At 31.7% G+C, this 27241-nt stretch overlaps 1 protein-coding gene across 3 annotated transcripts; it reads right to left on the bottom strand.

Annotated features, from left to right (window-relative positions):
* Positions 1-24794, bottom strand: LOC123698916 (phospholipid phosphatase 2-like). 3 transcript variants are annotated; one of them, XM_045645739.1, is made up of 7 exons: positions 24589-24794; positions 13834-13933; positions 3566-3720; positions 2751-2965; positions 2079-2205; positions 1298-1480; positions 1-606 (listed from the first exon to the last, which is right to left on the bottom strand). In XM_045645739.1, the coding sequence occupies exons 1-7, from the start codon at positions 24679-24681 to the stop codon at positions 487-489; spliced, it is 993 nt and encodes a 330-aa protein (XP_045501695.1). In that variant the 5' UTR covers positions 24682-24794; the 3' UTR covers positions 1-486. The 3 variants fall into 3 exon arrangements, with proteins under 3 accessions (XP_045501695.1, XP_045501696.1, XP_045501697.1); XM_045645740.1 differs by lacking the exon at positions 24589-24794 and adding an exon at positions 17398-17493; XM_045645741.1 differs by lacking the exon at positions 24589-24794 and adding an exon at positions 16323-16401.
* Positions 24795-27241: the final 2447 nt, after the last annotated feature.

Here is a 27241-nt window from a genome sequence, read left to right as displayed (position 1 = left end):
ACAATTAGGTATCGGTAATATAAAAATTACGTAATTACGGTTTCAATATTCAGTTATACTGACCTAAATTGTATGTACATACTTAAAAATAGATTACTTATATCTAGAATATTTTTATTCTAATCCATTCAAAATATTTTTATAATTGCAGGCAACATAAAAAAAATAACTTATCATTATTTTCATGATTTTTTTATTTTTTTTTTTTAATAATTTATTCATAACCATGGATACAAGTCCTTCAGTCGCTTATTTTCATGAATAACTAGTGGGTGAAGTCACCAAAAAAAAAAATTAGAGCCAATGCGAAAGCGCCATTCGTTCCCGCGTTTATTTCTGTCATTTTGTAGCAATGCTATTGGTCTAAATTGCCATACCTAAAACCGCAGAAATCTAAAACAATTTCTGCACAGTGGTTAAATTGACGTACGTACGTATTTTGGGCTTACATCATTTTTTTTAATTGTTACAAGTTGTGTTTTCTTATTATAAAGAAGATCTTTGCCGCTCATCGAAGACCAACGTTTGAACTGTGTGCTGACTTTCTGTCATAACTTTGTTCTCCAAGTTAGACATTATTTTGAAATTGTTGCAGAGTACTAATACCTGTAATAGAAAAAGGAATTTGAGTAGGTATGAGAAACTAGACGATGAGTGTCTCGAATTATTACAGGATAAATAAATACAATACGGACAAATACTACCGTTACTAATAGTAATAACACAGACAACACAAATACAACACATAGGTAGGTATCTTCTGTTAAAAAACTAATTTGTAACATAATTATTAAGAGATGATTTTTGAAAAATTATTGTACGAGAAGAATTATGAAGAGTTTAAGAAATTCCGTTCTAGTTCCCTTTAATAACAATTAAAAGTTTATTTAGCTCTGTTTTTCATAGATCCACAGATTGTGATGTACTGTAATAATAAAAAACGAAGTGTGGCACTCGGGGACTGCCGCGGCCGCGGTAAAGCTATTGCATGCTATGCCTTCAAGCCACACCTCCGCACGTCGGAGTGGGGAGCGTGAGGTTTTTTCGTTACGGAATTTCTCGATTCGGTCCCCGCGCTCAAGGCCCGCGATAGAAGCTATGCAATAGCTTAAAAATAAAATACGTGTGGCAAACGAGGACTGCCGCGGTAAAGCTATTGCATAGCATCTCACGGCTGTGCTGGTTGGAGTGGAGGGTGTTAGGTTTTTTCGTTATGGAATTTTTACATTCGGTCGCCGTGCTCAAAGTCTGAGATAAAAGCTATGCAATAAATTAAAAATAGAAAAAGTTTACTAACCGTATACACCAAACTGGCAGCCCCAATCACAGCGCCAGTAAGCACATCCCACCAATGATGTCTATGGTCTGTGATCCGTGTGAGTGACGTCACAGCGGCGTACGTCAGACACGTCATTTGTATGACGGGCACGAGGAATACTGTGCGGTGCTGCCAGTCGAACGCGCGTTTTTGGAGGTACCACTATTTTAGGGGGAAAATTTATGCTTAAATAAAAATATTTTATTTTAAAAGACAGCTATATTAAACACACTAGGTTGCCGCCCACGGCTTCGCCCGACGTCCGCGCATTAAAAAAAAACCCGCATAGTTCCCGTTCCCGTGGGATCCGGGATTGCGTCATTTTCCCGGGTTAAAAGTAGCCTATGTCCTTTCTCGGTTATCAAAATATCTCCATACCAAATTTCATGAAAGTTCAGTAGTTTAGGCGTGATTGAGTAACAGACAGACAGACAGAGTTACTTTGGTATTTATAATATTAAAGAATGGATAAGTGACTTTTAGAATACATTTAATAATATAAATGTCATATGTAATATTATATACTATCCCTAATATTATAAATACGAAAGTAACTCTATATGTCTGTCTGTCCGTCTCTTCTTCATGACACAACCACTGAACCAATTTGGATGATATTTAAACATAATATCATTATGCGGGTTTTCCCTTGACCTACGTGGGTGGAGCCGCGGAAGGAAAACTAGTAGTTAATAAATAGAAATAAATTGTTGTTGTTCTAATAATTTAGCTGTTAACATATACTTTTAAAGAAACTTACCGCCATAAACAGACCACAATACACGGATAGAGAAGTGTGGCCTGAAGGAAAACTGTGATAGGAGTCGCTTTGATACCATTTGGAGAATCTTGTAGAGGTGCACTCGTATGTTGTTACATATTCTGACCTGGGAAGAGTGAAATAATTTTAGTATACAGTTAATAAAAAGTACCATGTTTTATTGTATTATTTACTTTCGAAATAGTACGTCAAGATTTCTAATTTAAACGAAGTTTATTTAAAACTAGCTGTTCCCCGCGGTTTCACCCGCATTGCTCCGCTCCTGTTGGTTTTATCGTGATGATACATAGCTTATAACCTTCCTCGATAAATGGGCTATCTAACACCGAAAGAATTTTTCAAATCGGACCAGTAGTTTCTGAAATTAGCGCGTTCAAACAAACAAACAAACAAACAAACTCTTCAGCTTTATAATATTAGTATAGATATTGTATGAGCCTTCATTTGTAAGTGTAACCAATCTGTAATCGGAATTGTGATTGCTATTTTTTATTTAGAATGTGATTTTTATTTAAAGTTTAGAACGCTTCATGACTTGAACTTGAAATTTTATTCAGTTTAGTTTTGTCATCCGCTTTAGAACTGTAGAAGATAGCTACTTAATTAAACTTCTCCAACCTAGTCCCTATTAAATAGGTTAAATTGGCTTACCCATTACAAGTTTTAGCAGCATCCGGTTCACATATATCAAAGAAGGTCGGTCTAGGGTTCCCAATGAGCCCTTTCATGACCTCAATCACACCCAAGTTAAAGAACAGGCCATACGCATAGCTCCTGTATATGAGGAGCGTGTTCCTTGTCACATGTTGCAACTTGGTTTGAGAACTGTACGTTGACGTGTGGAAGATGTACTCTGTTATGAACACCTGGAAAATAAAGTTTGGATGTGAGTTGTGATTGGTTGCGATGTTGCTGGAATGGTCAACGTGATATGTGTTTCTATTTCATATAATTCGTAATAATCTGTAGAGACAACTGAAAGCTTTGTACAAGGAAAATGCAGAAGGATCCCATTCTGCTTGATATTTAAGGCTTGAAAGGTTAATATGTTTTGTTTAAAATTAAGGAACATGCATCATTTTAATCATGACTTAAAAGTTAGTGCTGAGCTAATAGCAAAATCTGTACCCATTATTTGTCAGGTGTATAAAATTTTAACTCAATTATTATGACAGATTACTTAGGAAAAAAAATGTGTGCGTGTACTAGTGTACACACGTAAGAAGTGAAACTTCTTTATAACCTTATTTTTCAAAAAAATAATTTACTATATGCAACTTTACAGAAATACATCGAATAACGCGTGGTAGGGATAAGAAAAAGATGGCGCGTAACATGCGCGTAACGGAAAAATGTCACGCGTAACGAAAAAATGTTACACTAATTCTTTTTCCAACCCCGATAAAGAAGTTTCATTTCAAAAAGTATTAAAAAAAGTTAATTTGTCAATTGAAGAACTCACTTACCAGCACCAAAGGACACAAAATGGCCGTAGACATGAGGACTTCAAAATTGACCGTATCTCCCGTGAACTTATGTGATAAAGCTGGATCATTGCAGTAGAAGCCGTTCTTGTGGTGTGGTATTATGCCAAACTCGAATAAACCGACGAGAAGGAGTACTGTGAATAAATAATAGATGATAATATAAGTATGATGAAATTCGTTTTGTGAATAAAATAGGCGAATGCTATTAATAACTCAGCCCCCGGAATCACAGACACAATAGAAAATCTGTTGTGCCGTGGTCCGATCGGGCCGCTCGGGGCTCAATGGGTGGAGTTTTTAAACTATAGGAAGTTCATGAACTTCCTATAGTTTATTATTTCATGCTTTGTTTTTCGTTTAAGTTATAGGAAGTTCATGAACTTCCTATAGTTTATTATTTCATGCTTTGTTTTTCGTTTAAGTTAGGTTAGGTCTACGCTGTGTTTTTTTAAATCTTTCGTTATTTATTATGACAAGTGTGTGTGTGTTTGTGTTCGGATATTAGTGCACTTTATATTTACCAACACTTAATACTAATGTACCACGGTCCTAACGTTGTTCCTAACCAAACAAAAGATGTCTTCAAGTAATAATCACATTGATGTGGCCATTCGCACCAGTTAACCAATTTATTTGGACCCCTACATCCGGTGTTTTGGGTTCAAAGTCAATGTCATAATAATTTGGCAATTGCGCAATTGTGTGAGGGGGTCAAAATTTTCCTGGCTGTTTCGCAAGGTGACTTACGCGTCTTCCGCATATTTTTGACGGGTTTAAATCTTGATTCATTGGTAAGAAAGGACGATTAGGTAAACAACCAATATCGCGTACTTAGTTACGTTTCTGTATTAAATACTGTTATTTTTTTATTGTCCTTCCTTCACATTTGCGCTGTAAAAGAATCTCATGACTAATTAATGTGACTGAAATTGCTACGAAGATATATATTTGTAAGTTGTTGATAATCCTTTAATAGTTGTCAAACTCACGCCTTGATATTTTACTACGAAACACTGCACCTACATGAGTTACATCATATTTATAGATTTTATGTTTTAAAGAAACGCGGTTATAATAAATTTATCTAAATCAATCTGTATTTATTGTTACTTATCTTTATTTTCCTCTACAAAACCAGTTGCATAAATGATTCATGATTCTAAGTAACACCTTAGTTATTTTCTTTAAGAAAGCTGTAGAAAATGATATTGTTTTTTCCCTATTACCAATGTGATATGTATCTGTTAAGACTTTATTTTTACCTGATATTAACATTTTATATTCCAGGTAATCTAGTAAGAAAATTTCTATGAAATCGATTTTTAAGTGTTTAGCTCTTAATAATAATTAAGGCAACTATGAGTGCATAATATCACGCTAGTGAACAGACTAAAATAAACATCTAAAAATTAGTGAATGTTCAATGTCCATGTAATAAATCAATTAAATTTGCTATTAAATACACTTTATCGTCAGTTACAATAGTAGTACGCATGTAGTACGTGTATATTTTGTAAAAAAGTTTTCACTAATAATAAGTAGGTACTAAAACTATTATTAGTTAATCTAGAAGGTTCCCTTTTAATGTCTGGTCTATGTAAACATGCCTGGCCTTGTGACGGTGACCCGGTAGGATATTTGTGATGTAACTATACGTAATGCTATCACGTTGAACACCACGAGTAACCCTAACTATGAAGTAGGATCACCAATATTCAGGAACGAAAAAAAAATTGGAATGTGTTTCGCGCCTTTTTGTAAGATTTGTGATTTTTTTTCTGGAAGCAAAAACGGCCAGCAATGTATAATTATTATACCTAGTTTGGTTAACAGCAGAAAATAGGTGAATTAAACTTTTTTTTTAGAATTACTCATGTTCTAGTACCTATCTAGATGGCCATGGATTGAGTAACGAAGAAATAAAATTGATCGCGTTTCGCACCTCTTTTAAAGATTTGTGTTTTATTCTTGCACCATAAAATATGGACAAGAGATTTTTAAAAACGTCATAGTAGGTAATAGAAAATTAGGTTTAAAGTTTGGTAACGGTCATGAAACTAATGCTATGGACGCTCGACGATGAGAAGATTTATTTTTCGAAGAGGTTAAGTACTTTATGTATTAAAATATTATAATATTTTATCCCACAAATATTGCGAGTGGGATCACCTGACAAATCTATTAATATGGTATTGCATAATGCATTTTACCGATCGGAGCGCACATAACATAGGATGATAGGACCCTCTCTCGACATTTCAAACGATTTAGTCATGTTTATTTATATAAATAATAATAATAAATGTATAATAACATGATATAATATTTTATATTTAAAATGAACGACTTAAATAAGTTTGATTAAATGAAATGAAATCTCTAAATGAGTACCTAATAAACCTTTAGAAAACTGAATGAAAAGCAAAACTTTGTTAAAAACGATTTCAAATAATAGTATGGCAATAAAATTAAATCATGGTGATTTGAGTAAAAGTGTTTAAAATATTGTAAAATTACAAATTGTTCAATATTATTGCATAGCAGTGACCAGCTACTCGACGCTAGATGGCGCTATACGCAAAAAGTGAAACTAATGTTTGATAATAATCTTAACTGACTTCATGCCATACAATTCTCTAAATTGTTATAAGATTGTTAATAAAAACTTCGGGATACTGAGCTTATTAATTAAAAATTTAAAACAATATAAACAATTTATGTAAGATTTTTTTTTCATTTTACATCAATATTTGACAGTTAATTTTGAAAATAAAATCAATAAAGATTCCTTAATCCTTGAAGATTCATATCATTTAAGAATACCTATAAGGACCATAATTTTATAGCATTTACACGAATAACAGTCGATAAATCGAATCGTATCCCGATTAACATCGTTATTACTTCTAATAATTATATAGGTAGAAGCTTGTGTAACAGGTGACTTAATAATAATTAGGGTAAATGGTGTTATTAAAGGCATATCTACTATCATAATCTTCGTATAATTTTAACAAGTTTTTATTCAAATAATAGTAATTATTATAATGTTATTTTATCTTGATAGGTTTAGAGATTCACTTGATAAATAAGATGTTGTTTTCATATAGTAGGTCTATGAAACAGTTAACGAATATAAAAACTAAATTAGTTTTGCTAATAAACAACAACTATTTAGAATAATTTTGATAATTAATATCAACATAACCATAATTAAAATAATTAGCAGAAAATATTATCGATCGCTCACTGAGGACTAAAATTAACAAATAGATAACAATTTTAAATTCATAATAACAAATTAATTAATAAGTAAAAATTACGTCACTTTACCTCTAGTAATTTAATCTTCCAATATTTATGATAATAAGGAGAAAGTTTCAATTAAAAAATCAATTTCATAACATAATATTATGTTGTTATTATAGTTTTATCTATGACCATCATGTGTGTTCTATTTTTAATTGATACAAATGAGGCATTGACACTGCGTTTGTTTTTTTTTTTACTTTTTTTCTTGAGACTGCGATTGCGTGCATTCTGCCATATGCACATGGTGGGGTCTACACGTGTGATGCATAGTTTTTTTTGTTAATATTATTAGGGTTAGACAATATTTTAGACTTCATGTTTATAGCTGTAATTTTTGACGTATTCATTTTTTTTTTTGCTCAAAAATGGTAAGATTATCTACTTAAGTTGCCAGTGTCAAGAAAAAATTCAACATAGTTTCTTTATTACGTAAACACCGACGTAAATATTTAATCTCCATGTTTAAAAATAATTTAATGTTACCAGATAATCGATTTCTTGGATGCTCGTGATTTATAATTATAGCATCATGATACGGCTCACTTAACCGTTAAAGCACCTTTTTATTTTTAAAACATGGGATGTTTTCATTATATTATGCCGTCCAATGTAGGCCAGAGTATACTTTTAAATGTCATAATATTTTTAGTTAGGGATAGTATTTTCGTGTTATTTAATCTGTATCCGTGTTCAGTTTGGTAATGCTGAGCTGAGTTTTACGTGCCTTTTTGTAACTTTTAAATTTATCTATGGTAGAAGGCTTTTTGGAATCATAAACATAGCACAAAAGAGTTTTCTTATTTTATCTGTGTTATACGTGTATTATAAATTTTGAAATGTAACGGCTGTTTTCACAACTTCTGGATACCCTATCCAGTTTAGATTATCTGTCAAATAATGTATGAAAATCTGTGTGAAAATACACGACAAATTATGGAGTCTCTACACATTAAATAGGTCGTAGTAATACAACATATTTTTTTTAATACCTAATCAATTACAAAAAAGATGTTGTATTTTGGAATTTTATAATATTTTGAACAATTTTCAATTAAAGAACACTTTTCAATAATAGCTGTGTTTTACCTGAAATAAAACACATATTAAATACTTACCTATATTTGAAGCTTACTTATTGAGAAGGTACCTAGCTTTTTCCGCCTATTTTCCCTCTCTTTCTCGTTGTATATATGCTATCTCTCTCGCACACGGCACACCTCCCACCAGGTGGCGCGGCCGGCGCACGATAATGTGCAGGCGCTAGATCTTCTTCATTGAGTCGAAATACTCAACAGGTGGACGTTAAGTGTAAGCTTCAAATATAGGTAAGTATTTAATATGTGTTTTATTTCAGGTAAAACACAGCTATTAAACACTTGACCGTAATTTGAAGCTTACTTATTGAGACCTGTTTGTTACCCACCTGGTGTACAATATATGGACGCCAATGTGAATTTGAATAGGTACATAAGTAATTACTTATTTCTTTATTTGAAAGAGTAAGGTGTGCAGATAGTATACCAATAAATCACACAAATTTTTAAATTTTTATATTATTTATATTAACAATAAAAAGTTAATCAAATAAGAACCAAAAAGTAAATCATAATGATTAAAAGTATTAGAACTTATGAGATTGGTTTAAGCGTACCTTAGTTAACCTTTTGGGCTTGAAAAGTTAAAGTTACTACAATTTCCACTATCTTTAGCGTAAATCTGCGAAAGAGCAAGTAACGACTTTTAATTACGCATTTAGATGTTACTTACAAAATTAAGCAACAGCTCATCACCGACGAGGCAAGAATACCTCAAACTCAAACCTTTATTTATTCAATTAGACTTCTGTAGAAGCACCATTGAATCCTCATAACATAGATTTACCAGCTGTCTCAACTCACACAGTTCTAACCCAACCTGCTACTAGCGGACAAGTAGAGACCTTGGTCTTTACTTTTAGGGTCAAATAAATTAAAAGGTCATCCCTTGGATAAGGTAATAAAATAAACCAGGTAAGCGGTTTAAATTATAATACAGATAATATGTAACATCCAACCAAAGCGTGCGGTGTCTATTAATGTTTAGAGCCAACGCCACCGATCATAATATAAACATGGCTGGTACTTTCAGTGCAATGCATGAATTATTTAAAACTGATAGGTTTTAAACTCTGTACTGGAAACATATAATGAACTCAAGAAGTTAGAGACTAAAATGATAAGAGCTTATCTGTGTCCCAAACCTGCAATTACTACAGCTAAGTACGTTAAGTTTTAATCAAATTAATTTTAAGGTATAGTTATGGTTTACATCAGAACTTATATACCAAAAGTCTCGGGACTACATAACGTGACTTATTTATAATGAAAGTGTTTGTGCATAACATCTAGGCCATCAACAGCTATATGAACGTCAGATAGGAAATGAGCCAAATTTATCCAGTAAGTAACAAAGGTTTTTAATTATACTTATTCTAATTCAACCAACTTCTACTAGCTACTCCGTATGTTTTTTGAGTAGACGGAGGCAAATAGGATTTTTCTTCCGACTATAACATTTGATATTTGGAAAATGTATACATTTCTGTATACCTTCAGAGTCAGATTCTAGTGGTGCAGCACTAAACACTGTCTATTAGGTGAATGGTGCTGCTGACCGGGCCTTCAGTTCTGCTTTCCAGAATACCTTCGCCCTTCTCGGTGCTACTACTACTGAAATAGCAGTACTCTTACACGTCGTTCAGGCCTCGAACTGACTAGGATTTCTCATATTATCGTTACAACCCTCGCTCGCTCTAACGAGAACAAATTATCGCTAAGGAATTCTGCTGCAGGACAATGGCAACAGATTAATATGCATTATTATGTTCAGGAATATGGTGCGTTCTGAATACTATCGTCGTTTGAAGGTATCTCCTTTCGATTAACTGTATTAAGGGTGCAGATCTGATCCCATTTTTGTTCCGTAGGAATGCTACGACTGCCTAAACGTTAAACTGGACAAAGAAAGTTGCCCTGAATATGGTCGGTTGTTCCAACATCCCTAATATGGCTAGCTTACCTTAGTTACCCCTTGATTGTAACTGCTACCAATGGAGGCACTGCTCGTGGGTTGTCCACAGTTTTTCGAGTGCAAAAATGAAGAACTGAACTCGTGGGGATCTATGTCGAATGAATCTGTTTTAAGATTATGAAAGGACAGTTGGTTGTGGATGCGAAGACAGGACGTTACTTTAGTCATCTGTAACCACCACGAGAGGCAGCCACGGACAGTGATATAGTAAGAACTAAACTAGCAAAGTTTAGTTGGCTTACTAGACTTTGTCATGTTTAAAATGCAGTATATCATCTGTATAGAATTGCATTTATGACCATTGATAAACTTAATTCAACCGCAACCACGAGAAGCAGGCACGGATATCGATATAGCAAGAACTAAACCAGAAAGGTTTAGTTCGCTTATCTGGTATATTTATAATGTTTCAAAAGCCGTAGGTATAGTCTGTATTGCATTGCATTTATTGCCCCCCCCCCCCCTTCAAATCAAAGAAATGTGAAGTCATCTGGCAGAGCTTTCTCGTGAAGGGTAGGGGTTCCAAGTAATATCTAATAATACGAGGCTTTTGTTTGGAAGGATTGACCTTCCGTTATTAATTATCCTCTATCCTAAGTAACTCAATAGTCAGAATTCACAGTACTCGTTGAGTCCTTAAACGTTTTACGTTAATAGTTGCATATAAGTTTATTATATAATATAATAATCCTGGTGGGATGACAAGAAACTTGTCTAAGCAAATGATTATCCTAATCCCTCAGCGATTTATTGTTTGAGCCCTGAAGAAAAACTCATGGGTGCCATAATGAGGCCAAACGGGTTGATAAACGAGTCGAATAAATTGCCTACAAGATCGGGCAACTAAAGTAGGCCTATGAGAGGTCAACTATACATAACCAATCGTAATTTGTTACATTCAATCGCTTTGCGATTAAAAAATCTCTTCAGGTGATTTTATGTGAAAATTGGTCGGCTAGTGCCATGGAATTACGATAACAAATATACCATTGACACAAGGCTTGGTGACAATCCTGGAAACCACCGCCACAAATCATCTGCGAGATGATATTTGATCCGACTCGCCTCCCTTTGTTGTGATTCTCTGCATTGTGAGGCTCTGCATTGGTAAATACAATTTGTTCAAGTCGCAATTTCCATAATTGATAAACCAATGGTGGTTTCCTGATTAAATAAGCGTAAGCTAACCTTTTAGGATACAAAGTATTCATTTCATGCGTCCATTATTTAACGTCTCTTACCTATTTTATTGTATTTATTAGGTTATATTACTATACTTATATTGTATAGATGGCCCACTGTGAATTAGATTTCAAAACCTTTTTCTACCTACCTTGGAAGAGTGAAGATCCGTTACTGTCATCTCTAACATTTTCGTGGGTCCTCGTTGACGAAAGCAAATATCTATGATCATTTTAATGATCAATCCTTTGTATATTTGCACCAACCGCAATCAAAGCCCCGCGAGGGCCGATATATATTTGCACCATTTCCCCGTGAGGGACGGTCGTAATCAAAGCCCCGCGAGGGCTGATATATATTTCCACCATTTCTCCTTGAGGGCGGTTGTAATCAAAGCCCCGCGAGGGCTGATATATTTGCACCTATTTCCCTGCGAGCGACAGCTGCGCGAGGGATGTTTGTAATTTGAAATAAGTAGGGCCTTCCCAAAAATACTTAATAGTCACCCTGCGAGGGTGGGTTTAACCTGGCTAACGAACCTAACCTGCGAGGAGTAGCGGTTAAACCTAGCGGCCACATTTATGTAATCTGCTTCGAGCAAGATTTAAGGTGCTAATATAAAATTAGAAGTTAATAATCATTTAAAATAATAATATAGTAACAAGGTACTTTAACTTATTTTCCAATGCTAGCAACAGCTGTCCAGGATGAAATAAGAATTGATTTGACAATGGTAATTAATTGTTATGTATATATAAAAAGAAGGCTTTAACTATTTAATAAAGTCAAAATTCAAATCATTTACACAAAATTTTAAAATGAACTTCGATTCATATTTAATTTAGTTCATACAATCGATGTCACATTCAGTTGCTTTATATCCGTTAACATTCCTTACGAACGCAGCCATACGTGGCCATACCATCGTAGGACGGTTTTATTGCACAAAATAATCTCCGCTCACCCGCAATTTTTTACTTTTTGTCAAGGTGTACAAGTTTATAATATTATTCTAAAACGTTAGAATATGTGAATAGTAAATCCTTTGAAATGTCTCTAAATTTAATTTCTAATTAAGGTATCTCGATAACTATACGATAACGTCTCTTTCCAAACTAGAAAATTTAAATGTAAAATTTTGGCACTTACTCGTTTTAACCAAAAAGTTGCATCATTTGAAACATAGGAAACGTAATATAAATAAAAGTAATTTTCAAACCAAAATTGCTGTGTGTAATACCTATGTCTATTTTCGCTTATATACGGATCAGATTAATACTCATAAAAGGACACGTATAGACTACGGATACTTTTGAATGTGTGGTACGTTCATGGTACCTACTGAACATGTGCATTGTGCGTATTCCATCATTATTCAGATGAGCGGCTAACTCCCGGACGATTTATAACATATCTCGACATGTTCGGACACGTTGTTATTCGTGCAATTACGCTAACATCAATTTGTTCCTGTTATAGGTAATACCTATATAATTTGTTCTTTGAGCTGACTCATCTCGTTCGATAATTTTTAGTTATAAACTATACTCCGAACCGTTCCTAGTGATAACGACAATGTAATAAAGTCGTAGCAATGGATTGCATGCCTGTTAAGCTTTGAGTTTGCTCATAGGATTAGCCTTGGATTTATCCATACATACTATTAATATTCACTTGTAACCTTGTAATAAAAACACATTAAAAATGAAATAAAATAAAAATATCTATATAAAAGAGAGGGTATTTGATATATTTAGTCAATATCAAATAATCACAAAAGTAATATTAACGATACGAGTAAAGCCGAACGGTAAATCCGTTAAAATCTGCTTTACTCACAGTATTAGAAATTCAAATATTCATTAGTATATATTGCATTACTTATAAAATATTTCAAAAGAAAAGTTACTATTTCACGTAAAATGTAACGGTTGTATCGTTAATTTTAAATATCTAACATGCTATTAAGTATTTAAAGCATATTGAAAAATAAACTATTGCTGAAGGATTCACTAAAAGACCTCAGCATTTTAAATAAAGTCCAACGGATATACCGTCGATTTAAAAGATTTTTGCTCATTTTTAAGTAAAATGTCATTACAATAGATGTAAAAATAACTCACTGTACCGATCCGACGGGATACACTTTTTCATACTTGCAATATGCAATACTTAATACTTAATAGCACCAAGGTTGTAGTCTTGTAGACAACCTTCTCGCGGCGGAAGCTAGACGCCAATGAAGAAGATCTAGCGCCTGCACATTATCGTGCGCCGGCCGCGCCACCTGGTGGGAGGTGTGCCGTGTGCGAGAGAGATAGCATATATACAACGAGAAAGAGAGGGAAAATAGGCGGAAAAAGCTAGGTACCTTCTCAATAAGTAAGCTTCAAATTACGGTCAAGTGTTTAATAAAAAATAATCATAATGTATCCAGAAACCAATTGAAAATCTTGTTTAAAATACATTCCAAATGATGATAATATTATCTATAATTATTAACGAGACAGACCGATTTAACAAAGAGGCAGCGTTCGTAAGTTTAACAGAGGATGCAGGCGGTAATCTGATTGTACTGAACAGATTTTGAAAATTACTATATCAATAAAAACCTCATGATTTGTGAGTGTCATTATTTCCGGGTCGGGACAAACGGCTTTTTTTCTAAAAATATAATATCTTACCTAATAATAATAAAGGTATGTCAATAGCTAGAGTCCACCAGATGCTGTGGCCGCTGCCGCAGCGCGTTGGCTTGATGAGTTGTGACTCCAAGTCCTTTTGCTGTAACAAGAAAAGGGATTGTTAATTAATATGTGTAGTAATGGGTATAATCTTTCAGTAGATGTATTTTTAGTAGGTGTATAATTTACTGATAGGGTACTTTCTTGGCCATGAGTTAAAATAATTATATTATAATGTTGAATTCTGGTATCTGATAATAATAATTAATGTGCTTTTTCTTAAATTGTCTGGTTTAGTATCAGTAGTTAGGTACTTCAAAATATGTCTATGTATACATATTATTATATCATAAAAGAGCAATGTAATTTGATTCTGAATTGCAGTTCAAGTATAATTCTTTGAAAATAAATGTCTCTAAACCTTTAATTTTGTAATTAGGTAAGTAAAGGTACAACAATTGTTGGGATAAACAATTAGATATCATTAATTAGTTAATTCCATAATTTAATAACCTAACTGCAACGAAAATCAAAACAAACAGAACAGATTAAGCAACAGATTTATAACAAAAATAAATCAAAGCTATTCAGACGGGACATAGCCATCTAGATTAGCTGACTGCGCACAATGATTATTGTATGAAAGGTCATCGATCGGCACAGAGCCGTATTTACCTCCGATTGGGCACAGATAGACTTGCTCGGGTTATCTATTATCACAAACTATAAATACAACGTTATGACGAAGTAAGTTATGCCAAACGTAATATTTGTGTAATTATTTGTGTCTTCATAAAAACAGAAGGATGAATAATAATAACTTTTTTAAATTAAATGAAAGATATATACCTGTTACCTATAGAATATTGTCGGCTGTAGTAATTTCCATATTTACAGTTAAGGTAAAACTTTAATACGAAAAATAAGTGTCGTTGCAAAATATGTGAAAAATAATTTTCCCCGTATGTTTTATGCCAATATGCATCACTTAATTTTAGTAAAAGTAGTGATTTTAGAACAAATAGCATCAATTATTATAAAAGATGCGGTTAGCTGATAGCTCTTGGGGTTATTATTTATTGAGAGTTTTGTGTCCTGAGTCATATTTCGTTACAGAGAAGAAGAATCAGTTCGAAAAAAGAAGAGATTGAGAGCATATTTGACGAACTTTTCAGCAAGTTTTCCAGATTTGCCAAACATAACATTTTCAGAAGTTGTGAATTATACCATTAATCTTACAAGGGTCTGCTAACAAATACCTATTAACAAAGGTAGTAGAGACGTTCTTTATCCTAGATTCAGTTTAAAGTAACAAAGTCCGTCTCTGTGACGTTGGGAGTAAACTTAAGGGTATTCAAGGTTGGACCACAAGGTCAGGGCGTCCTTGCAAGGTCGAGAACCTTGGGGCTGAACGATTTTCATGAACTTGAATTTGATTTACGTCAGACGAACCTTATATAACTACACTTGGGTAATATTTGTAGTTTTCAGATTGGAGAATTAGAAATGTTTTGTTTATTTATTAGCTAGGGATTGTTTTTGTTTTACTGTATTTATGCATGAATAATATATATCACTGCATTTTTTATTGGTTAATGTTATTATTGAGAGTTTTATCTCTACAATTCCAATGCACACAATAGTTTTTAGGCTGTACAGTTAATTATCAATAAAAGAGTATACAATTTATTATTACATTGAGATTTAAGAATACTATTAAATAATAGTTAACTTAAAATTGTTATCTCTCATGCCGTAGAGTAGATAGTAGTATGGTCCAAGTACATCACCCAGGGAAACCACTCTCAATTGCAATACGATTACACAACAATTTATTCAATTGTAAGACAATTTATGACGAAATCCATGTTTTCTTAAATAATAACCACATTGGTAAATTACCTTTCCCAATAATATTACTATAAATTAGTAATAACAATACGTGTATTACGTCAAACGCCTAAATTGGGTCACGGAGAGGTTTGGCACGAGGTGTTTCAGTGAAATTGTTACGTGGACAGGTATGACTGTTGCGGGGTTTTTAATGAGTTATAACAATTGAAGAAAAATAAAAGGATAATCTGTGGTATGTAACCCAGATTTTTGTTAACTGACTCAATCAATAAAACACGACCACATTGTGGGATCCCGCCAAATAAATCTCATTTGTAAAGCATTTCAAAGTTATAAATCTGATTTATTGGATTGATTTCATATGTATTTGCATTTTGCATTTATAAAATATACGATAACAACAAAAAGTTTATTATTTTCATCGGAAGTTGACCAAACTAACATTAGGTTTTAGGTATAGCTTCATAATAATAGTATGATACATACCTACTTATCACTAATTATGAATGATTTTTTAAATGATATGCCTCGGTCTTTTTTTCATTTACGTTTTAGGTACTTACCTACTTAACTAAATATTTACTATTTTTTTTAAGGGAATTTAGTTAAAATAAATAATTTATTTCTTTACATACCGGAATACTCCCATATGTAGGTAAGTGCATTTTAATGAGTCAATCGCAATAAAGAACATCACTAACACGACTACTTGCACTTAAAACACATAACAATAAATAGTAATAACTAATAATACCTACATATAAATAAGTATCGTGATAACGGTTATCATATTATCAAGAATTTAAATCAAATATTACTCACAATTCTTGGAGCTATCAATTTTAGCAATATTTACGTGCGTTTGCGTAAGGAAATGTCTAAACTTGACTTATGATAAGTAAAGTAAGTAGGGTTCGTTTTTATTACGAACAGGTAGAATATGATATTTTGTTTGTTTGTTACGATTTAGAGTAAACCCGAACACAGTCAAGATAACCTACTACTACTAGTGAATACATAGAAATACATAAATGAATGTTTCTATATGAATGCTTCCATATTAGATCAATAAACAATATTAGATCATCCGTTCATATACAGTTGAATTTGAACAAAAAATGCAGTTTTTTATTTAATTTTGACATCTATACATGTAAATGAAAATATTGTTTGTTTGATTGTTGGAACGTGCTAATCTCAGAAACTACTTGACTGATTGCAAAATTCTTTACGTGACCGCTTATAGCTGATATGCGTTTTGAGGAATTAACTTTATCCTACAATTAGTAACCAAAGCATACTGTTTACAATAATTACTATTATAATTACTAACTATATAAGTAATATCTTGTGTAATTTTTAAACAATTTAACGCTTTTACGTTGTTACATTAATTTATTTAATCATCAGTTTCACTTAATAATTAAAATTATCTTTAATAGATTTCTTTCAGCATTCTAGCTCTCATAAATTGAGAGTGAGAAAACCACAATTTTAGATCTATCATAACAATACCTTCCATCCTGTTTCTAGCCATTTTCAAACTCTGATATGAATGATATCGCATTTTATATTAATCACTATACTGATAACATAAAGCTGAAAAGTTTGTCTGTTTGAATGCGCTAATCGTATCTATTTGAATGAAATAACAATTTTGCTGTGAAATAATAGTACATACTTTGCAATTCTATTCAAAATAATATTTACCTCGCGAAGGGAATTCCTTAGGGTCGCCATTCTTTTAAAACTTTGCAAACTGTTTCTAAACGCTGTATTTTGATGCACCATGTTAACAAATTATTGCTATATTTAAAAACCATTACTTTTTATATTTTAGTTTAAGTTTGCATCGTATTACGTTATTTTCACTTAGTTTTAATACACTGTCACTTTTTACGTTTTTTAGTAAACTATGTATAAATTATTTAGGTATATATACGACCAATTGCTACGTGATTGAAGCAAGAAACTAAGTACATTTGTCCTGTTTTCAGATTTATTACGTTAATTGTTTGGCGTGACTAATGTGAGGATAAACCGAAGCTAACCAATAAAGGATTTCATGCTCTATATGGAATATTATAATGTAACAAGCTCGTAAAAATTACCGGAATTTTATTAAAAGTGCACAATATTATATAGTTTATCGAATGAGAAGACAGACAGATGAAAGGAAAAATTATGAAGCCCAAAAAGCTACTATTAAGATCTCACAGATGCATAGAATATTATATAATGTATTCTTAACATTTCTGCTTCTTCTTTCAAGTGGCAACTCCCGATCCCAGTGAGGACGGATTCTGCTTATATAATTTTATTAAATTTGTGTAAGACAAAATTGCAAACCTCATCACAGATAGATATTTTTGGACTGTTTAAGACATTATTATCCTGGTATTATGCAGTTAATATTATGTTCTAGATTGCCATAAATGTGCTGAAGCTATGTTTCCCAGCTTTTTCCTCCCATCTTTTTATTTTAATTATGATTATATAGAAATGAATTTTGGGTTAAAATCTGACACTACAATAAAAATGATAATGATGATAATGATGGATGTAAAAAATTTCCCCTTTGGGGTAAAAAAAAATTCATTAGACGTAGGTATATGTATATAGACCTTTATTTTAAGCACATAATATCCAACTAGGCCGTTCCGGTCCTGCATCTAGCAGTTCCGAAGATGCCAACAGCTTAACTATTAATACAGACAGGTTGATTTACTCCCCACAGTATAATTTTCAAGTGCAATAAGTACAGGTACTCAATGCAATAATTGCTCAATACGTTATGACAAATGGCATCATATATCTTAGAAACAACTATAAATTTAAACGTACGAACGTTATTATTTATGTCCTGTTGCCCACCATCGTTAAGATTATCTGTAATCTTTAAATGGATGGCTCTATTCAATAGTGTAAGTCATTTTAATATTACCTATACAGAGATAGTACGATCAGTCTATGCATTATTACCATCATCAAAATACAACCTTTTAAAGTGAAACTTTTATTACATCGTCTCAAACTTTTTGCTCTGTGTAGCGCATGTCGCGTGACGCCCGATACGTACGATAATTATCGTACAAATACGATAATTTTTAGTTATAAATGTCTATAGTGTGAAAAAAAGTTTCACTTGTACCGTGGTTTCATAAAACCCAAAAACCACACAACATTTTTTTATACATACATTTTAAATATCCAACAGGAAATGAGCATCATTATAATATTCTATTACATCGTTTATCTGCTTCTCTATCGTTATCCAAATAGTATAATATCATTCATTTTCTTTTTTTAAATAGTGCAGTGTGATGTAATATAACGTGTGTCGATGTAAAATGAGGGACGGACAAACTAACAAAAAATTGACTGGGCCGATTTAGCAGATTTCTGTATTGAAATATTTGTCGTAGTCCAGGGAAGGTTTATACGGTAAGAATCCCAAAAACGAAGTTCAGTGAGTCATCTATATAGTTTGTAATAATTATAAGAATTTGAAAGAAAGACAGAAAGACAGAAAGAGAAGAAGAAATCGTTTAAAACTAAATAGGTGCATTTTAAGCCACGTAATTGCATAATGCCATCCCATAAAACTCCGCGCTCTGTAACTCAAAGAGATTGGATAATCTCACTTGAGGTACGAGAAGTTAGTTATCAGTAAAATGAAGCATTTATATTGTAGTGTATTTATTATCTATATCCTGTAATTAAAGATGGTAATTTGTACCAGAAGGAACACATTTGTAAAAAGTAGTATAATATTATAAATATTATTTTGTTTAGAAGGAATTATTAGTTTATTAGGGTTCCGAGTTCCGGCAGTGCCTCAAGCCCGACTTGCCTTTGACCGAATTTTTCATATTTTTACCTAATTATAATCCGATTATATAAGGTATACTTATTTTTTATTAAGTAATACGATATTATTAACATTCTTTACTCATGTACTTATTAAAATAATGATTAAAAAAAAATTACTGAGACAAAATCCGTAGGTAGTCCGTTAAAAATTGGCGCCATCTATCGTCTAGTAGCAGTACTAGCGCCCCAGTTCTGAAGATAAAGGAATTTAATTATAAAATCGTTTATCATTGTCCGTCAATATTATCTGCAATTAATTTTAAATAAACAGCTTGAACGTAAATTAAGTATGTTTGCATAATTCATGTTGTTCCAAATACATCAATTTATACGCTTTTACAAACGTGTGTCTATTACTATAGAAAATATAGCCTATTCCTTGAAAAATAGTTCGTTAGATGAAAAAAAAATAGTAATTTATTGTAGGTACATACATTTTTTCATCCGTTTATCGAAGAAGGCTATAGGTAGTCTAAACTGTAAGAAAAAATATTTGCGAACATGCAAGAAAAACATTTTTAAATCTAAGTGCGTACTTACGTACTACACAAATGTGTGTGATAAGCTACTATAGTGAATACTATAATATATGTATAATTACACGCTACCTACGACCTTTAGCAACGAAACATCACCCTTCTTATTAACCGACTTCAAAAAAGGAGGTTCTTTAGCTTTACCGGTTTCTAAGTATGTAACCTTTATCCTTCTATGTAACCATTTAACCTCTAAACTGACAGGTTAAGTGCAAAGTTTACTTTTTAAGTACTTATCGATTATGGTACAATAATTTCATGAGTTTATAGAGCATGTTTTTTTACTATTCTTATTTATTTACTTACTTATATAGCCTACAAACTAACAGCTAGTATTTAAATGCGTCACCCAGCACCTAGGAGGGATTCCACAACACCGCGGCGCCTGGTTCGTGACGCGACGCGATGCGTCACCGAGCGTCACCGTCATGTAATAACGGATGTGAAACTGTTGTTTGAAAGGATTGTACTTTGATTTAAAAGTAAGAGTTGATTGAAGATTTATGCCGTTGTATTTGATCTCATATTACATTTTGCAAAAAATACAAATAGTTACTTAAGTAGATTTTTATGCCATTATTGTTAAAAATATGTAAGTACCTACCAATAATAACAATTTTCAATAGGTAGGTATAATATTCTTAGTAAAAATACTAGAACCGGTACTTACAAAAAAAATATCTATATACATTTCTTAAACGCGCTACAAATCTAGATTCAGGTATATATACCTTTTATTATAACTACATAATAAAACACATTTTCTTTAAATTTTTCGACAAACTGAAATTATCGTGTTTAAAGAGCATGTTTAAATAACCAATAAACAGTGTCTACAGTTTTCGTGTTAACTATCAAATAAATCATAACCCATGATTATAAAGTACATACAGTAGAAAGGTTAACAGATTGCGTTTAAATGACATGATTAGTTCTAAATGCTAATTAGTTCACTTCACTACATAGTATAAAACAAAGTCACTTTCTCTGTCCCTATGTCCCTTTGTATGTTAAATCTTTAAAACTACGCAACGGATTTTGATGCAGTTTTTTTAATAGATAGAGAGATTCAAGAGAAAGGTTTTACACTTATCTATCTGGCTATCCAATTATCTTGTAAGAATTTTAAAATGTTAAAAGTTAATGTAATATATTATCACAGATATTATTCTGATGCAAATTGAGATACCTAAGTAAATAAAAATAAGAGCGAGTGTGCCGAGCATACGTGTCAGAAGTGAAACTTCTTTTACAAGATTCAAAGATACCAAAATCGTTGCCATACTCCATGATGTGACGGTATTGCCATGACGGGACCTTTTCTTGAGTTTCACTTCCTAAAATTAAACGACGTAGGTACCTACTACCTACTTATAAGTTATTTAGGTAGCTAAATTGAACTTTACATAACCATACTATATTTCACTCTTTCAAAGAGCCGTTCTTTGATTTATCTAATTTATTAACTATACAATATAATATATATATAAATAGGTATTTATATTCGCAGTTACACGAGCGTGCTATTTTAAGAAAATATCTAGTTTATATGACATATCTGTCGACTAGTGTTAAACAGTAAATAACTCTTCATCCGCTTTAAGTAATTTATTATTTATAATAATTTATAATAAGTAATATATTGGCCATTTCTTATACTTATTTATTAGATGGTTCGTAAAGTATATGCGTAATTTTGGTATGTTTCTCAGGTCTGTTTTTTTACGTTTTTTTATAGCGTATAGCGCTCGGATTTCAGTGTTTTTTTTTTAATAATTTATAATTTTTATATCTAAAATCTTTTGAAAAAAACAGAAATAGATAAATAAAGTATGATATTGTTAAAAATTGATATTACGTATATAACCAAACCATTCATATATTTAAGTATGTGCACCGTAATATTTAATTCGATAATTTTAATAAGTTTTTAATATCTACTTTAAAAAATAACTTAAAATTTAATTAAGAATGTACGAAAAACTAATAATTTAATACTAAGTATATAGGTATGCTATATACCTACATTTCAAATATTTTTATAAAGTCCTAAATAATAAATCGTTGTGATTCATGACGGTTTTTTTTTCCTTCCAAGGAAATGGATCGGAATTAAAGATTTGCCTCAATTTAGTATAATGGAGTTCAAGAATGACGCATATTTTGCCTGAATATCTACAGGTATACTAATGATCTTAAGTGGAATTAAATTTCCAAGTTTATCAGAATAACCTCTCTCCATAAATGGGCTATCAGGTATACTGAGACAATTTTTCATAATGGAGTATGGACCAATAGTTCCTGATATTTAGCGCGTTCAAACAATCAAATTCTTCAGCTTTATAATATTAGTATAGATTAAGAATGTGCATAAAATCGCGTGTTAAACCTAATAATAAAACTATCGCACTTTTCTATTTTTGCACTAATAAGGTAAAAGAAGTATCAACCTTGAATAATAAATGCTTTAGTCTTGCTTGAGGTAAGATTCGGTGAATGTTAATGAATACGTAAATAACTTGTGTTGACTAATAAAAACGTGGTAAGAAATGATCAAGATTAGGTCCTTGGTAAAATATACTAAACTAGCTATTCCTCGCGGTTTCACCCGCGTGGCTCCGTTCCCGTCGGTCTAAGCGTGATGATTAGCCTTATATTCTAGCCTTCCCCGATAAATGGCCTATCTAACACCGAAAGAATATTTGTAATCGGACCAGTAGTTCCTGACATTAGGGCGTTCAAACAAACAAACTCTTCAGCTTTATAATATTATAGTATAGATAAATGCAAGCAAAATCTTTAAGGTTCTGCTTTATAAACTTTACGTTCAATAATAAAAATAATGTTTCTGTTTGATGTGTTTTTATTTAAAAATAAACATCCTTACTTTTATCTTTGAACATAATAGATTGTTGTGAGACAAAGTGATAATTTAGATAAACAGCACTTCACATATATTTTGTATTCATGTGAATTGTTCTATTGTTAAATACCATGAGTATAGGTATTTTCAATTTATAAAGCAATCGAAAATTATCATGTTTAAACTTTTACATATTATGCTCAGTAGAGCTCACTCGAGGAGTACCTCTAATTAATGTCAAAATATAAAAAAAAACAATACCAAATCTCCTCAAAAAAAATTGATTGTACGAATATTTAAAAAAAACCCCATTATAATATAGACTCCACTATTATATTATAATTATTAGATAGATATTAAGCGAAACAACTAATACGCCAAATTTAAGGTAAAGTGAAATTCAGTCACACATCCTTAATGTGTCGGCAATTTGGTATTTTTAACAGCTCTTTCACAATTACGGTCATGAGGTTGTTGACCTTTGATGACCTTTTACCATTTTTACCAAAGGTAGAGCCTCTTTGGTAAAGTTAAATCTTATAAAATATATTATACTATGACCTAAAGTTGGTAGAGCATGCTTTGTAAATTTAGTGCTTAGTATATCTCTATATTTAAAAACCTCCCCCTCCTTTCCATCCGAAACGGCTGGACCGATTCTCATGTAATTCTGTTAGTATGGCAGATCAACATTTTCCGGGACAGCTAGTATATGATTCAAATACTATTCGAACCGACGTTGTTCTGCTATGACACCCTTAATAGGGACATAAAAAATAGTGAACGACCTTTCCTCAAAACTAACGACTATGTAAAAAAAATAAAATCATAAAAAAATAGCACTTGTTTCTGTTGAAGCGTCTGTATAGCTGTTAATTAATTAATAAATACAATAAAAACACAGAGTGTTGTTCATTATCAGAACCAGTCGAACGTGGATGTTGACTTGGTTTCAAGTTAATGGACATAAGTGGTCGAAGTATTTAAAAATGTTTACTATAAAGGTGACTTCTTTGACTTAAACTTTAACTTTGACTTTCCTTTATAACTTTCAATTTATGAGTTCATGTTTGTAGGTATTTCCGGAATGTTTTCTGAGATTCGGTTCTTTAGAAAGGCTTTGAATATGTAAGGAAATGTATTCAGGATAACCATCGAAAATTTTATTTACTTTATAAATTTATCAATCGTATTTACTTGTAGATAGGTACATATCAAATTTTGCAAAATGTAACATATGTTATATGCATACAGACTACGTGTTCGATTATAGTGTGGTAGCTCTGCTACGAAATAGGAAAATGTGTGTAGAACGCACGTATAGGTGTTATTTTTTATTTTTCGTTGGGTTCAAATAACTCTACATTTTTATAGTTGATGTTTCAAGATGTAGAGTTGTTTTTCTGATTTCATATTATAAATGTGCCGATTTTTTCAAGTAACAGTGGGAATTCATGAATTGGTCATTTAATTAAATATTATATCAATACGTTTTTAAAACGTCAAGCTACTTATATTATTTTTAAGATTCAACTAATACCAATGCTTAAACAACAACAATTAGCAACCGCAAAAACTATTGGCATACATCAACACCAACACCAAATTAAGTCAAAAAACAATACATACATTAACATTCAGCGATGTCTGCGAGTTCATATTAACTGTAAACACTCCACTGTCCCTCGGAGATATTTTATTGACACAATCCAACGCACCCATCACACACAGATTCAAAAACACGCACAGATCAAAAATAAAAAATAAATTCACACTGGAGTTTCTACATGTAATGATGTAGTGTAACTGACATGTATAATGCGTGGCTGCGCGAGCGCAACTGGCGTGGAACTTATAACGTCTAGATACGACAGTTCGAACGGGTTTGCGTTTTGCGAGGTCTTTTTTGAGTGATTTTATATGCCAAGTTATGTTTTTTGTTTTTGTATCGTAAACAATTTAATGGTGATGAGGTTTTTAATTTTATTACACACATCGGACTATTTTTTCTAAATATGAATATGTTAAAAATAATAGGCATTACCTCATTTATATGCAACTAGCTTACCGTCCGCGGCTTTTCCCACTTTGTTTAAAACGTTATAAATTATATACTAAAACCTTCCTCTTGAATCACTCTATCTATTTATAAAAACCGCTTCAAAATTCTTTGCATAGTTTTAAAGATTTAAGCATAGGTACATAGGACAGGGAAAGCGACTTTGTTTTAAATACTATGTAGTGATATAGGTACAAGACTTCTAGAAACATGAACATTTAATTTTTTTTCGTATATTTTCTACATTTAGAACGGAAATATAGATTTCCTTAAAAGCTTCAAAGAGACCAGTTTCTTGTGAAATAGTCTAGTCCATATAAAGTAGACCTTTAAGTAGCATTGATTATGTTGATAATGAGCATTTAATGATAGTCATTAAAATATAGCAGATAATAAATACATTAATTCATTATTTTGGTAATAACAGACAATTAGCGCAACTATACCTTCGCCAACTCTGACAAAAATCATTATTAAATTTACAATCGACAAAATCATATTTGCACAATACTTATTAGTTGGTTAATTATTATTAGATGGATCTTTTACCGGATGTCACTCATGTTAAAAATAAATTATATTTATCGAAATTATACGTAGCTTAATTATTGAGAATTATAAATATATAGAACCGTTAAAATTATACTTGCTATTTTAACGGGACTATTGAACGAAAAAGACAAGATGACTTTTTTATATTTTTTTCACTACTAGGTACTGTTAATTGCATTAATTACCGTACATATCTTGTAGAACATTTCATAAATATGTATGTTAAATAAGAACAGTTATTTCGATATCACGAACCTAAATCAAACTGTCACTCAATCTACTAATTTTATGAATCTTTAAAAACTCTACATGAAAAAATTATCTTTTTAAATCATTGTATTTCTTGCCTTGATTTTACAAGTAGGTATCCTGTAATAGATCCGTTAAAAAGTCCCTCCAAAGACCAAAATTATTTCTCTGTAGGTACATAAAATAAAATAACATATAGATTATAGAGTATAGTCAAAGAGTCGCTTCAATAAAATCTATTTGTATGGATGAAAGCACCCTCCACTCACGGCTCACCTGACATCGATGTATGGATGAGTCACAGCACATGTTACGTCACAACATAGTGGGTCACATATAAACGGAAGTAATGCTATGCAACTTGAACTTGAAAGGGCTACATAAGTGTTCCATAGATTTAATGAGATTGTTTTTTTTTGGATTTGATATTTTGGTTTTATGGCATTAAAAGAATAGAAAAAATCGTTTAACTCTTGTGTTTGAATTTGACAGTGTTAATATTTTATTAATTGTCTTTCTACTATTCTACTTTCTATTATTCAAGTTTTTATTTTAGTACTTTTATCCGACATCACAAAATTTTATGAATTATGACGCACACAGTACACACCTTTTGATTATGATATTAAAAGTAATATACCAAATTTTATGTAGAGCTAAAAACAGACTTTCAAGACCTAAGAAAGAAAAAATATATGCATAAAATTCATTCAATAAAAATGTTAAAGCTACAGTTTTATATGACGTTTCCATACAATATATAACTATATGGACTTACATAAGACGTTTAGTCGTAATTTTTTTAGACTACCGAAATCTTTAGGGCAAGATTACTAATATTCAAACAAGCAGTCCTCATATTACCTAGTATAGTAGGTACATACTATTACATTACGTAGTTCATTAGTGCATCATAATTCCATATTCAGTTGGTGCTATAAATATTACAAATTTATTTGAAATTGTGAGAGTAACCTACTTAATAAAACATAACAATAAGTGAGTTATTTGCAATGTGATTTTGCAAATTAAATCTCATTGTATTATTCGTCTTCATGTCTAATTTTAAACTGTCTTATGTTAAGTTTGTTTGTTTTGTATATTGAGGTTATTTTAAGAACTGATTTTAACTTATTATCATTATTTTATTTTTTGTAATCTTATAAATTGGTATGGTACCTACATAAAATTGTTAATTATAATATTTTAAGAATAGTCCACGAGCCACCTTTCCTCTTTACATACAAAGATAGCATTCGCTACTATCTATGTCCAAATCAAAATGCACCTCAGACAACTGTGATTCATAAAATCTATTAAATGAGGAAAATATAATTTTCCCACACGCTAAGTATTTTGGAAATTCTGTTCATTATTAGCATCGTCATCGTTTCTTTTGTGAATAAAAAGCATAACATATTA

Source organism: Colias croceus, chromosome 17, assembly GCF_905220415.1.
Source record: "Colias croceus chromosome 17, ilColCroc2.1".
NCBI classification, from domain to species: Eukaryota; Metazoa; Arthropoda; class Insecta; order Lepidoptera; family Pieridae; genus Colias; species Colias croceus.
The sequence above is the reverse complement of the archived record's forward strand: the minus strand, read 5'-3'. Positions and strand labels throughout refer to the sequence as shown.

What these genes read in the sequence shown, in the direction of transcription:
- LOC123698916 (XM_045645739.1), bottom strand. Translation starts at nt 24,681, where the DNA reads ATGGGTGCGTTGGATTGTGTCAATAAAATATCTCCGAGGGACAGTGGA. An exon ending in CATACCTTTATTATTATTAG is followed by an intron (nt 3,721 to 13,833) that starts GTAAGATATTAT and finishes ATTTATTCACAG; the next exon opens with TACTCCTTCTCGTCGGTTTA. An exon ending in CTGCCAGTTTGGTGTATACG is followed by an intron (nt 607 to 1,297) that starts GTTAGTAAACTT and finishes TTTCTATTACAG; the next exon opens with GTATTAGTACTCTGCAACAA.